The sequence below is a fragment of the Primulina huaijiensis genome, chromosome 18, assembly GCF_012295235.1.
Source record: "Primulina huaijiensis isolate GDHJ02 chromosome 18, ASM1229523v2, whole genome shotgun sequence".
Taxonomy (NCBI): Eukaryota; Viridiplantae; Streptophyta; class Magnoliopsida; order Lamiales; family Gesneriaceae; genus Primulina; species Primulina huaijiensis.
Genome location: NC_133323.1, coordinates 11,669,930 through 11,684,936, shown reverse-complemented (window position 1 = coordinate 11,684,936; position 15,007 = coordinate 11,669,930). Strand labels below are relative to the sequence as shown.

Below are 15,007 nucleotides of genomic sequence, written 5' to 3'. Positions count from 1 at the left end.
GTATATACATGATCAAATAAGCGTTGCAACAAAATACAAAATATCATTTTGATCATGTCCAAAAGTGCTAACAAAATGGCCTTCTTCCTTCCATCTTCTATGCATATGACCTCGGCTCCAATCAAAGTCCTGGCCCGTCGCTCTTATTTGCATCACATGAAATAACTGAAATGAGTATAAAACTCATCAAGTGGAGCTCTTACATAGCAATATACATATACCATACTCTGTAAAACGTGGCTTTGAAATCATTAATACCATCTAACTCTTGAAACATGAATAATATAGTAGAACATGAACAATAACGATGGTATTTCTCTTTTCTTTTGTGGATTGATATCTAAATAGTATCTCTGTCTCTGTACCTATATCCCATCGATATTGTAACGGCCTCTAAATACGTACTTGAAAATTTGCGGAAAATTTAAAATTTTTCTTTTTAATTAATTAAAATGCATCATTCATAAATAAATAACTGATAAAAGTTTAACCATTCAAAATAGCAGCGGAAGTAAATGTTTGTTTGCAAGATAATAATTTAAAACAATTCAACAACGAAGAAATTTGTTTGAGTCAAAATAGTAAATGCTAAAAACATGAGGTCCTCGGGTTCCACTACTGCCGACCCAAGCTAGCTCACTGGTCCCCGCCCTCGGTCCCTGCATCATCGGTACCTACAACAATCAAGTCTAGTGAGTCTAAAGACTCAGCATGCATATATCGTAAATAACGAGTAAATAAATAATAAAATTTCATGCAAGTGAAAATATCATGTCGTGAGGCATAACGTAAAATATCGTGTCATGATTAATTATAATACGTGCATAACTGAACTGAAAATCATGGTGAAAATGTCTGCTCCTTGGAGCCCTGTAATGAAATAACTTGTAATAATTTTCTTGGTGAGATTATGGTCTACGCAAGTGGCCCCTGAACTGAACTGAACTGACCGGTAACTGGCGACCGGGAGGTACAAAACTGAACTGACCGGTAACTTGCGACCGGGTGGTACCAAACTGAACTGACCGGTAACTAGCGACCGGGTGAAGTAATAATCCCATGATAGTAAAGTGACCACAAGCAATATCGCATAAATCTCAAAATGAATATTTTGCACGTAATATAATTAAATAATATAATTGAATATGAACAATTTCGATTTTCTTGCATTAAAATCATGTACTTGCGATATTTAAAAATACCTATATGACTTGATTGAAGAGTGAAAGAAGATATAAACATGCCTTGGTTTGTTTTGACAGAAAAACAAACGAAATAACGACGCGGAGCGGCGGAGACGGAGTGCTCTTCACTTTCTTACTTTTTCTCTCTTAATTCCTTTAAACCAAGCATGCACCATAATTATTATAATAGCGAAAAAAATCGTAAACATGATGCATGGACATTTAAAAATATCATGATTTGTGCTCATGGCGCTGTCAGGACCAAAATCTCACATCAGGTGCAAAATGACCATTTTGTCCCTGGAAACCCAAAAAAATACCGTTTTACCCCCTATACGTAAAATTTCACGTTTTTGACATTTTCTTAACTACTTTGACTCTAACATGTCCCAAATAATTATTTAAGCTTACATGAATTTTTTTCATATTTTTATTTTCCTTAAATCGAAGACTTTTAAATTAATCATTAAATATGACATATTAATGCGTTTTAATGTCAAATTAAACCAAACCTTAGCATAAAATTCTCAAATTAAAAACTTAGACTTCTAATAATTATTTGAGCTTAAATATAATTTTCTCATAATCTTATTAAGCCTCAATCTAGGCGTTTCAATTAATTCTTTAATTAACGTTTTGTGCGGCGATTAAATCCCGGATAATTCCAAAACTCATTATTTTGATCCGAAACTTACCAAACTCTTAAAAATTCCCGAAACATATTTAAAATCATTCCTAAACGTAAACTCGAGCCCATTTTATAACTTAACCGATTCTTTTTAAAACTTGGACCGGGGTCCCGGTTTTAACCCGAATCGAACCGAAACTTAATCAAACTTTTCCCAACTTTTTATCACACTTAGTGAACATCTAAAAGATTCTGAAAATCTCAGGACCAGACTCCTAGACTCCTCGGCCACCCCTTGAAAGCTGCTGGAAAAATTCCCAAAGATTTTCGCTTGAACTCTAGCTAGCACCCATGCCATTTTTTTCGTCCCTACCCAAAATCAAAGTGAACCAGCTCCTATCCCACCTCTTATAGACCACCTAGGACCCTACTGGACTTGACCAACCCAAGGAACCAGCCCCATGCATGCTGGAGATCGCGACACCCCACTATACACCGAAACCCGCCCAATCGAGCCAAGTAGCCAACCCGCGCACCATAGGTCTCCCCGCTAGTTCCAGCCACGTTCAAGCTATTCTAAACCATGGTTCAGATCCACCCAGGTTCGGACCAAGTCAGGAACATCCCTTGCACAGCCGAAGGACCTCGAACCCATCGCTTAACCACATAGCACCTCCAAACGCACACCAACCCCGATCGGCTCTCAAGGAATCACACCTAGATCGATCAAGCTTTGACTCCAACTACTAATCCCCATACCTCTCGACAACAACAGCTCCCCACTGCCTCCATACAGCAGCCCCCTTACACGAAAATTCAGAGAATCATGAGCACAATCGAGTAAATGAAATAAGCACATAAAAATCGTAAATCTTCAATGCTCATGGCTGGATCGAAACTTTTAATGCAAGAACACATTCATTAGTATATAAAACATGTATGATGCGTAAAAAATGATACAAAGCGTGCCTTAGGCGTTATAGAAGCGAGAAGATCGAAGAACGAGGGTCGAGAATTTGCCGAGTGAATTTTCTTCTTGAAAGGAGTCACTTGGCCGAAACCTCCATGGAGTTTTCTGCTGTGGAGATGCTGAAATGAAGATAATGGAGTGGTTGGAGAGGGGTGTCGGCTGTTTTAATGTGTAGGGTAGCTTAGGTTTAGTTTAGGTTATTATTAAAATAGTTGATTAATAGATAATGGGCTCTAAATTTAAGAGTTTAAAAAAAAATATTTAAACCCAATAAGCTTAAAAGTAGGCCCATTAAATCCAAACTCACTCCAGAAAAATATTTCGTGTTGGAAAGTTTTTGAAAATATTAGCCGAGCCTTCAAAAGTCCTCGATTCGATAAAATTTGTGCACCGTTAAAAATTAAAATCATGCGGGTAAAAATACCCAATAAATCTTAATTCTTGAAAAATACCTTTAAAACATCTTATATTAATTAATAAAACTTAATCTTGTAATAAAAATAATTTTCTTGAAAATTCTCCGGTCTCCGATCCTCGTTCGAGCGTGAAATGCATCTAGAAATCCTAATGCATGAACTGATAAAATTCATGAAATAAATCCCTATCATGCAATAATTATGCCTAAAATGCATGAAAATAATTAAACACAAAATAATAAAATAAACATGCATCTTATGTTTTAAAAGAATTTAATAAAATACAAAAGAAATTTAATAACTTGCATGCATGCCAACTTTTTAAATTATATTTACTAACATGCTAAATTACCACTTCTTAAATAAGTCTTTACTAATTTATCTCAATACTCCATCTCCAGTCCGGCCTCACTTATTTAACTGAAAAGGGTGACAATTAAACTACTACGTAAAATAAAAAAATTTAAAGAAAAGAGTTTAAATACTCATGCAATAAAAATCATTTTAATTTAAATACTAAAAATTATGCATGGCTTATACGCAGTCCAAGTTACGGGTTCTACAATCCTCCCCCATTAAAAGAAATTTCGTCCTCGAAATTAAAACTCACCGAATAGCTCTGGGTACCGGCTCCTCATCTCTGGCTCAGCTTCCCACGTAGCTTCCTCCTCTGAATGGTTAAGCCACTTGGCTTTAACTCGCTTAACCAGTTTGTTCCGAAGCTTCTTTTCCTGTTTGTCTAGGATCTGCACTGGTCTATCCTCATAAGACAGGTTTGGAGTAAGCTGCAACGGCTCAAAGTTCAGAACATGCGAAGGATTTGCTATATACTTTCTCAGCATAGAGACGTGGAACACATTGTGTACTCCGGCCAGATTCGGCGGAAGAGCAACACGATAAGCTAGTGTCCCAACTCTGTCAAGGATCTCGAATGGTCCAATGAATCTCGGACTGAGCTTCCCTTTCTTCCCAAATCGCATGACACCATTCATAGGTGCCACTTTCACAAAGACATGGTCGCCCACGGCGAACTCTAAATCTCTCCTCCGCTGGTCCGCATAAATCTTCTGTCGACTCTGAGCAGTCCTCATCCTGTCACGGATCTGGGCTACTACATCGACAGTCTGCTGAATAATCTCTGGACCCAGCTCGGCTCTCTCTTATACCTCATCCCAATGAATAGGAGATCTACACTTGCGACCATACAATGCTTCATACGGAGCCATTCCTATAGACGACTGAAAGCTGTTGTTATAGGTGAACTCCACTAATGGCAAGTTCGACTCCCAACTCCCGGAGAAATCGATAACACTAGCACGGAGAAGATCCTCCAAAATCTGAATGACTCGCTCTGACTGTCCATCTGTCTGCGGATGGAAAGCTGTTCTAAACAGCAACTTCGTACCCATGGTCGAATGCAAACTCTTCTAAAACGAGGAAGTGAATCTAGGGTCTCTGTCAGATACGATAGAAACAGCAATACCATGAAGTCGGACTATCTCTCGGATATACAACTCAGCATACTGAACCATGGTGAAAGTTGTCTTGATAGGCAAGAAGTGCGCTGATTTGGTAAGACGATCGACAATCACCCAGATAGCATTAGATCCTCTGACTGACTTCGGTAAACCGGTCACAAAGTCCATGGTAACATTCTCCCACTTCCACTCGGGAATAGGGAGAGGCTTGAGCAAACATGCTGGTCTCTGATGCTCTGCCTTCACTAACTGACAAGTCAGACACTCGGATACAAAACGTCTGATATCCTTCTTCATTCCTGGCCACCAGTATAATAACTGCAGGTCTTTGTACATCTTCGTACTCCCTGGCTGAATCAAGTACGGCGACATATGGGCCTCTGATAGAATATCTGATCGGATAGAATCATTGCTACGAACCCATATCCTGTCTCGATATCTGACAATACCGTCATTAACTGTATACAAGACACTACCCTTGGCCTCATCTCGCTGCTTCCACTTTGCCAACTGCTCATCTGCTGGCTGAATACTGCGAATACGGTCAATGAGAGAAGACTGGATAGTCAAGGTAGATAGACGGAGAACTCTACCTCAAGGATATGTCGCTAGATAAAACCTCTGCATCTCAGACTGAAGAGGTCTCTGAATCGTCAAATAAGCCATCACTGCGACTTTTCTGCTCAATGCATCCTCAACTAGATTAGCTTTACCCGGGTGGTAGCTAATGTCACAGTCATAATCCTTCACAAGCTCCAACCATCGCCTCTGACGCATATTCAGCTCTTTCTGCGTAAAGAAGTACTTGAGGCTCTTGTGGTCAGTAAAGATCTGGCACTTCTCTCCATACAAATAATGCCTCCAAATCTTCAAGGCAAAAACCACGTCGGCCAATTCTAAATCATGGGTAGGGTAGTTCTTCTCATGAGTTTTCAACTGTCTAGAAGCATATGCTATTACCTTTCCATGCTGCATCAATACTGCGCCTAGACCGAGCTTCGAAGCATCGGTATACAGAACAAAATCTCCGGGCCCTGATGGCATAGCCAAAACTGGTGCTGAGATAAGAGCTTGCTTCAAAGTGTCGAAGCTCTTCTGACACTCCTCGCTCCACACAAATTTAGTATTCTTCTTGGTCAATGATGTGAGTGGAACGGCAATAGAGGAGAATCCCTGAATGAATTTCCGATAATATCCTGCTAACCCAAGAAAACTGCAGATCTCAGATGCATTCTGCGGCACAACCCAATCTCTGACTGCTGCAACTTTTGCTTGGTCTGCCTCAATACCACTGCTAGAAACAATGTGGCCTAAGAATACCACCTTCTCTAACCAGAATTCGCACTTACTGAACTTGGCGAATAACTTGTGCTTCTGCAAGGTCTGCAACACTGTGGTCAGGTGTCTGCTGTGATCCTCGTGATTCTTTGAGTAGACAAGAATGTCGTCTATGAATACTATCACGAATTGATCAAGATACGGCTGAAATACGCGATTCATGAGATCCATGAAGATCGCTGGCGCATTGGTCAAACCGAACGGCATCACAAGGAACTCGTAGTGGCCATAACGAGTCCTGAAAGCAGTCTTCGAAACATCGGCGTCTTTCACCCTCAACTGGTAATAACCAGAACGCAGATCAATCTTGGAGAATACTGAAGCTCCCTGCAACTAATCAAATAAATCCTCAATCCGCGGGAGTGGGTATTTGTTTTTCACTGTAACCCTGTTCAATTCCCGGTAGTCAATGCAGAGCCTCATCGAGCCATCCTTCTTCTTCATAAACAAAACTGGTGCGCCCCATGGTGAACAAATCGGGCGGATGAACTCCTTGTCAAGAAGTTCCTGAATCTGCTTCTTGAGTTCTGCCATCTCTGCCGGTGCTAATCGGTATGGTGCTTTTGATATCGGTGCGGTACCTGGCATAAGCTCAATAGAAAACTCCACCTCTCGCTTGGGTGGCATACCAGAGACGTCCTCGGGAAAAACGTCTAAGAAATCTCTTACAATCGGAACATCTGCGGATGACTGACTGGGTGCCTCGGGGACAGATATAAAGGTTGCTAAAAATGCCCGACACCCTCTATGCATGAGCTTCCTAGCCTGAACATAAGGTATAATGCGCGGTAAAGGAAAGTACCTGTCGGGCTCGAATAAGAACTGCGTCATTCCAGGCGGTCGGACTAGAACAGATCTCTGCTGGAAGTCAATCAAAACTCTGTTCCGCAATAGCCAGTCCATCCCTAGGATGATGTCAAACTCTGATATCGGCAACACTATAAGATCCGCATATACAAGATTTCCATGCAGCTCCAGGTCTATGTCTCGGACCACATTAGTAGCTGCCATCTCCTCGCCCGACGACAATACTACTGAATAGGCTACATCTAGCCCAACTGTCTTGACCTTGAGGAAATTAGCAAAGACCTCCGAAATAAATGAGTGAGTGGCCCCTGAATCTATCAAGGCCTTCGTAGCGGAACCAGATATAAAAATCCTCCATGAAAGATCGGAACTCTAAGTTGAACCCAATAGTTACAAGAACTAAACTTATAAACATGCAAAGGCCAGAGTTCTTCTATCCTAATTCCCGAAAATAATACTGAGTAGAGCATGTAATCCTATCGAAATTCTAAGTTCAAAAATATTAACCTAGATTCCCAAAACATCGAATTTCAAATATAACTCAAAGCGTTAAGATACCTGTCATAAGCATGGTTTCTGGGTTCGTTTCTTTCGCATGAAGGGCAAAAACTCTGCCCTGGGTAGGCGGATTCCTCTGAGGGCACTGCAGAAATAAGTTGTCTGGACTACCACACTTATAACACTTTCTTGAGCCAAACATACATGCTCCGGGATGGCGACGTGAGCACTTAAGGCAAACTTGGTGCTCAAAAGTCCTCGGGGCTGGGCATCCCCACTGCTGCTGCTGACCTCTGTTTCTAGGCGGCCCGTGAAAAAGGCCTTTTGTTCTGCTACTGATACTGCAGAGGAGGAGGGCGGTGTGGTACCTGGACTGGTCGCTTACCCAAGCAATCCCTCTCAATGTCAATCAGATCTTGCTCTGCGGCAAGAGCTCTAGAAACGGCAACTTCAAAAGTAGTAGGGCCAGCAACCCTAACATCGCGGCGTAAGATCGGCCGCAGTCCATCAAGAAAGTGCCTCAGCTTGGCACCCGCATCATTCGCAATCAAGGGCACAAAGTGACAGCCCCTCTCAAACTTACGGATTAATTCCGTAACAGTCAGTTCTCCCTGCCTCAGGGTCATAAACTCCCTGGTCAAATGCGAACGCACCTCATCAGTAAAATATTTGGAGTAAAATACCTCCGTGAAGCGTGTCCAGCTCAGCGTAGCCAAGTTCAGGGCTACTGATGCTCCTTCCCACCATAAGCGGGCATCTCCTCCGAATAAGTAGCTGGCACACTGGACTCTGTCTGCATCTCCAAGCTCCATGAACTTGAAGATAACTTCAAGGGACTTAATCCAGCCCTCGGCAATCATGGGGTCTGTCGTCCCTGAAAACTCCTTAGGACGCATCTTCATGAATCTCTCGTAGACAGCCTCAGGCCCTGTCGGCCTGGTCACCACAGCATTGTTCCCCGCAAACTGTGCGAAGAACTGAGTCATACCAGCTAGCATCTGGGCATTCATATGTGGTGGAGGGGGTGGAGGTCCGTTCCCCTCCTGTCTCTGCTCCTCCCTGTCCTCATGACAAGGCTCATCATCACCTCTCGGGCGTCCAACTTGGCGTCTAGGAGTCATACTGTTCCATAAATAACCCATACGTAAAAAACATGCATAATTCCATAATTTATTTTAATGTAAATAAATACTGAACGATTAAAATCTAAACGTAAAAATACTTCATGAGAACATGCAGTTAAAATAATTCCGGCTTTAAATAAAATGCATGAATTTAAAACTTACAGACCGAAGACGTGACTTCATGAGCTTCTCGTGGTCAGTAGTAGTACAACCCTTTACAAAAACATAGGTCAATTGATACCAGACTTGTGCTAAGTATCTATATGTCCAGGAGATCTTAGGTTCGATTCTGGAGAGGTACAAACTCCAGTGCCTGGGCTGGAGGAGTAATTGAGTAATGGGCCATGGGATAACCGACTCCCGCCAGTTGGATCGGGAATAGCCCATGGGCATTACAATTAAAAGGCGCTAATCATGGTTACAGGCTCTAGGCCAAACAAGATCCGAACCCTGGCCTTAGACAAGCAAGAATCAGAAATTGAGAATCGAAATGGCAGCTATGAAAGGTTGCTGTCAAATGCGTGTTTATGTGGCAAATGAACTCGAACCAATGGACCAATCTCTTCCTAACACAGTCTATAACAATCCTAGATGCAGCCTTGGATGCCTGGAATCAAGCCCAACCCTGAAATCATCAAAACAACAAAACCGTGAAGGCACAATGAATGAGCCGAAAATCAGCACAATATTTTCGAAAATGTTGATGTCCAAAAATCGGTTTTTCTTCGTGATTCCTGCACATATGATGTTTTAAAATAATAATATGACTTGAATGAAGAGCAAAAGATAATATAAACATGCCAGGAAATTTGTTTGAAAAGAAAACAAATTAATACGACGACACGGCGCGGCGGAGACGGAGTTGCTTTACTTTCTTTTATTCTTCCTTGTTTTTGCTCTTGCTTCTCACGTTTTTTTTTTTGAGAGGTTATGCTACTGAATTTCGGTGGAAATGGGGAAGGAGAGAAGGATAGGAAATGAAGGGAATGATTGCAAGATAAATGGGATTTTAAATGGCCAACCAATCTTTCTATCCTAGTGTTTGATAGATAAGGAATGAGGAGTGATTTGTTTTGATTGAAGGGGTGGCCGATTTTCTTCATTTAAAATAAGGTAGAAAATTGCTTAATTAATAATTATTGAAGATTAAGTGCGATGGAATTATCTCTCAAGAAAAAAAATAAGGAAATGAATTAAAGATTGAGAGTTGCCAAATATTTTAAATCCTATCAAGGAGGTGGCCGAAATCTACTATTAAAATGGGGTGGGATATTGCTTAATTCAATAATTATTGGTTATTAAAAATGAAGGGATTATCTACCAAGAATGGATAAGGAAATGAGTTGTCAAACTTAATTTAAATCTTTTAGGTGATTGCCGAAAATTGCAAGATAATGGAGGGAAAATATTGCTTAATTATTGAATTTTAACTCATTAAAGTTTTAAACACTTATTATGTATTTTAGTGAATTAATAAATTAATTTAGGATAAAGATTTTCTTGCATGCATGACTAATTCTTAAAATAAATTACTAACATGTTAAGTTGCAATTTCTTAAATCAAATAAGCCTAGATTAACTTATCTCAATTGGTCACATATTTTAATTAAGCTTTTAATTAAATTATTGGACATAAACGAATTTATTTACTACTTATCTCTAATTAATTAGTTTAATTCTTAAACATTCTTTTACATTAAAATAAATTATCCTTTATCTTAAATAAATTCTAGGAATATTTTCTTATCATTAAATTTTATCTTAATACTCTAAATCCAGTGCGGCCTCACTTACTTAACTGAAAAGATAAAAACTAAAATACTGCGTAAAATAAATAATAATAACTCAACCAATTTTAAAAGAATGAATTTAAATCCTCATGCATAAAAATCATTTTTAATTTAAATAATAGTAATTATGCATGGCTTATACATAGTCTGATTTAACGGGTTCTACAGCTTTGGTCGAGAAAGGTACAATAGCTCGATTTTCAGCTTTGGTGATTCGACCTACTATGAATGACATGATTAAAGATGGACAACAGATTGATAAGCAATTGCTGGAAATGAAATATAAGGCTGAGCTGAAAGAAAATTCTGAGTTTGGTTTAAAAAGTGATAGGTTGATGACCTTCAGAGGTCGAATTTGTGTTCCTATCGGCGATAATATTCAACGAGATGTTTTGATTGAGGCCCATACCGAACCATATTCGATACACCCAGGTAGTACAAAGATGTATCAAGATCTGCGTCGACTCTTTTGGTGGCTAGGTATGAAGAAGGATATTGCGTTGTATATTTCTGAATGCCTAACATGTCAGCAGGTTAAGTTTGAGCAGCAAAGACCTGCAGGTTTGTTGCAGTCATTGCCGATACCTCAGTGGAAATGGGAACACATCACAATGGATTTTTTTGTCGGACTTCCAAGGACGTAAAAATTTTATAATTCAATTTGGGTCATTGTTGATCGTTTAACCAAGTCATCACATTTTCTTCCTGTCAAGACAACTTATTCGATGAATCAATATGCTGAGGCTTATGTTCAATTGATTGTTAGACTTCATGGGATACCAGTATTAATCATTTCTGATCGTGATCCAAGATTTACATCTGAATTCTGAAAGAGTTTGCATAGAGCTTTGGGTACAAAGTTGGCCTTCAGCACAGCTTATCATCCTCAGAGTGACGGACTATTAGGATGAGTCATTCAGATTCTTGAGGACATGTTAAGGGCATGTATTATTGATTTTCCTGGAAGTTGGGATTTGAAGCTACCTCTTGTGGAATTCACATATAATAATAGTTATATGTCCTCGATTGGCATGGCACCTTATGAAGCTTTGTATGGAGAAGGTGTCGATCACCTTGTTTTGGGATGAAGCAGGTGAAAGAAAGATGCTAAGACCAGAGTTGGTTCAACAAATGGTTCATGTTGTAGCATTGATTCGAGAAAGAATGAAAACGGCTCAGTCTCGACAGAAAAGCTATGCAGATTTTCGAAGAAGGCCTTTGACTTTTGAGATAGGTGATCACATGTTTGTTAAGATAGCTCCTCTCAAGGGAGTTATGAGATTTGGAAAGAAAGGGAAGTTGAGTCCTCGTTTTATTGGACCTTTCGAGATTCTTGACAGAATTGGCGAGCGAGCTTATCGAGTGGCTTTGCCTCTGGATTTGGATAGGGTGCATAATGTATTTCATGTCTCAATGCTTCGTAAATATGTATCGGATCCTACTCATGTGCTTCGCCACGAACCACTAGACTTAATGCCAAATTTGAGTTATCGTGAGCGGCCGGTACAAATACTGGATCGAAAGGTTAAAGTGCTTAGAAACAAAGAGATTGGGATCGTGATGGTGTTATGGAGTAATCATGTCATCGAAGAAGCAACATGGGAACCCAAGGAAGAGATGAAGCAACATTATTCTGACTTGTTTACGTCGCGAGGTAAATTTCGGGGACGAAATTTTTATAAGGGGAGGAGAATTGTAGTAACCAATCGTTCATTTCGTTTATTATGAATTACAGTATTTTATGGTGATGGTTTATGGGTTTACATTATGATATGAATGGTAATGAATGTTATAGAATGGAATAGATAATGGATGAGTAGAATAGAAGGTTGAATTTGAGTTAAATAGATAATGGAAGTGTTGAAACGGTATGAAACAGTGGTAGTAGTTGTGGTTTTTAGCATAATGTTTTGTATTTTGATACAAATGATGTGAAGCCACTTTCATTAGAAAGATAAGATATAAGGCTATAACTTTCATGTTTTGAGTTTTGTTCAAATCATTAGGGAAGACATAACAAAAGTGGCACGAATGTTGTCATGCGTATCGTTGTTCCTGTATTGACACATGTTGGGTTATTGAGCATAACTTTTTACTCAGACCTTCAAATGACATGAAGCCATTTGGAATGCAAGCCAAGACAAAGCGCTACAACTTTCATGTTTACCACTTTTCTAATTCTGAAGGGAAGAGGCATTTCTTGAGCAATTTTGATGTGGCTGTGCGTAGAGCGATGCCCGAGCAGTGAGATTTGACCGCCCAAGCGCGCCTCGCTCTGAAAATTTGGTGTTTTGGCCGAGAGGTCTGCTCCATATTACCGCCCCAGGGCCCAGAAAGTTAAAAAATATGTTTTCAGGTTTGGGAAGGCATAAAATCAAATGGGATCACTTTTTACTCATTTTTCCTCATTTCTTCTCTTCTCTCCATCGGTTTGGAAGCTTGGGTTCCTCATTTCTCTTCAATCCAACTTATTCCAAGAAATTAATCTTTATTGAAACCTTAATATTTGCTTGGAGAATAGAAGTTCTTCTCCTCAAGAGTTTAGGACCAAGGTAAGAAAGCTTATTTTCTTGGGTTAGTGATTGAAAGGAAAATATTGGATTGTTTGGTTTGAATTTTGATATAAGGTTGTTAATATAATGATTGATGGTATTATTATTACGATTGTGTTGTAGGAATCCCTGAAGAACTTAGCAAGCACTTGTGTATTGGGTTGTAAGTAGACTTTTCCTTTGAATGCATCTCATGAGCTATGTATATGAAAAATGAAGTTTCTATTGATTTTAGCTCCTTTAAATCATTGATTATGTATATTATATGTATTAATATAGTGAAAAGAAATTGAATTGATGCCAATGGCAAAGTAAAAGATCTAAGGTTTTAGCACGCACGTCACGCGTTTGATAAAATGTTTCAATGATTGTTTTTATGGCTTTATGGTTATATGGTATTGTGGTGTTACCTATGGTAATTCTAAACCCACTTGCCGGAAGTTGATCAATATAATGACATGTACTATGATTGATTTTGACTGAGACGTACGTGTATACCATCGACGGATAACCTATCAATGCCATACAAATGAAAAGAAATGAATTGTTCTATAGGTGCCATCTTATAATTGTTATTTATGAATTTTATTGACTAATATCATATTATGATTAAGAAATGATATGGATTCGTTCTTTACACTATGGTATATGTACTTGTTATTTAAATGTCTACTTGCTGAGTTTTTATAACTCATTTCAGTTATGTTCATGAGATGCAGATACTGGTAACCGAGATTGATACGGCGGGGTGTCGAGACGGAAGAAGGAAATGTGCCAATCTTGGAGGAAGGATGAAATGATTATTTTGTCTATGAATGGTTAAGAAAGTATTTTGTTTTGAAATGGTTGTAGTAGGTTAATATCTTCTGTTGTAGCACAATTCATACGTTGGGAGTTTAAACTTGACTCAATTATTTTGGTAATCAAATGCAATACTTTTGTTTTTGTATATCCATATGTATTAGTTGTGGGAATTTTTTTTATGATGTATTGTTTTTATTGCTTGAGGCATGTAGTGAGTTTCTGTTTACGGGGAAACTCTGCCAAAATTTTATAGCAGTTACTTTCCTCCAAGTCTATATTTTAAAGCTTCCGCATTATAGAGTTTATTTTTTTTAAATGGATAAGGGTGTTACAAAAATCCTTTACAAACCTCCTATAGAAGCTTGGAAGACCATGAAAACTTCGGACTTGACCAACAGTAGTAGGCGTTGGCCAATCTCGAATAGCACTTACCTTGTCTTCATCTACTTGTATGCCATGTGAACTTACAACAAAACCAAGAAAGACAAGTTTGTTATTACAAAAATCACATTTATTTAAGTTAACATACAAACTCTCCGCTCGAAGTGTGATTAGCACAAGTTTTAAGTGTTCAACATGCTCTTCTAGATTTTTGCTATACACAAGGATATCATGAAAATAAACCATAACAAATTTCCTTATGTAAGCACGCAAGACATGATTCATCAACCTCATAAAGGTACTAGGAGCGTTAGTTAAGCCAAAAGGCATGATCACCCACTCATATAACCCATATTTTGTTTTAAATGTTGTTTTCCACTCATCACATTCCCTTATTCTAATCTGGTGATAGCCACTCTTCAAGTCAATCTTACTAAAGATACATGCACCATACAATTCATCTAACATGTCATCTAGTCTAGGTATGGGATGTCTATTCTTGATGGATATATTATTGATTGCCCTAAAATCTACACACATACGTCATGAGCCATCTTTCTTAGGAACTAATAAAACAAGTACATCACAAGAAGACATGAACTCAAGCACAAAACCCCTATCTAACAACTCACTTACCTGCCGTTGAAGATCCTTAGTCTCCTCCAGATTGCTCCTATAGGCTAGACAATTTGGCAATGCACTCCCAGGCACAAAATCAATTTGGTGCTCGATTCCCCTCAATGGTGGTAAGCCTTGAGGAAGCTCCTCCGGAAATGCATCTTCAAATTCCTGCAAGAGTGAAACAACAATGCTCGGAAGAGGCCCTGCTATATCACTTGTGTTAAAGAGGATCTCCTTGTAAAGATTCAACACAAGTGGTTCATGTGTGTGCAACAATTGCTTCAACTCACTTTTTTGGGTCATATATGTTTTATTTTTGGCCTCTTTCCACTCATTTTCTTTCCTCTCTTTTTTCTTTTGTATGGCTATGTCACTTTCTTTTTCACTCTTTTTTTCAGCCATCTCATTTTTGTTTT

The 15,007-nt window shown here is 39.0% G+C and overlaps 1 protein-coding gene and 1 long non-coding RNA gene across 2 annotated transcripts; one reads left to right on the top strand and one right to left on the bottom strand.

The window, feature by feature from the left end:
- Positions 1–476: 476 nt before the first annotated feature.
- On the bottom strand, positions 477–2,956 carry LOC140964215 (uncharacterized). The gene is made up of 2 exons (XR_012172844.1): positions 2,782–2,956; positions 477–674 (listed from the first exon to the last, which is right to left on the bottom strand). It is a non-coding gene; the product is annotated as an uncharacterized lncRNA (long non-coding RNA).
- Positions 2,957–10,457: 7,501 nt separating this feature from the next.
- Positions 10,458–12,481, top strand: LOC140963929 (uncharacterized). The gene is made up of 4 exons (XM_073423413.1): positions 10,458–10,794; positions 11,327–11,477; positions 11,574–11,887; positions 12,420–12,481. Exons 1-4 carry the CDS (start codon positions 10,458–10,460, stop codon positions 12,479–12,481), a joined length of 864 nt encoding a protein of 287 aa, XP_073279514.1.
- The last annotated feature ends 2,526 nt before the right edge of the window (positions 12,482–15,007 follow it).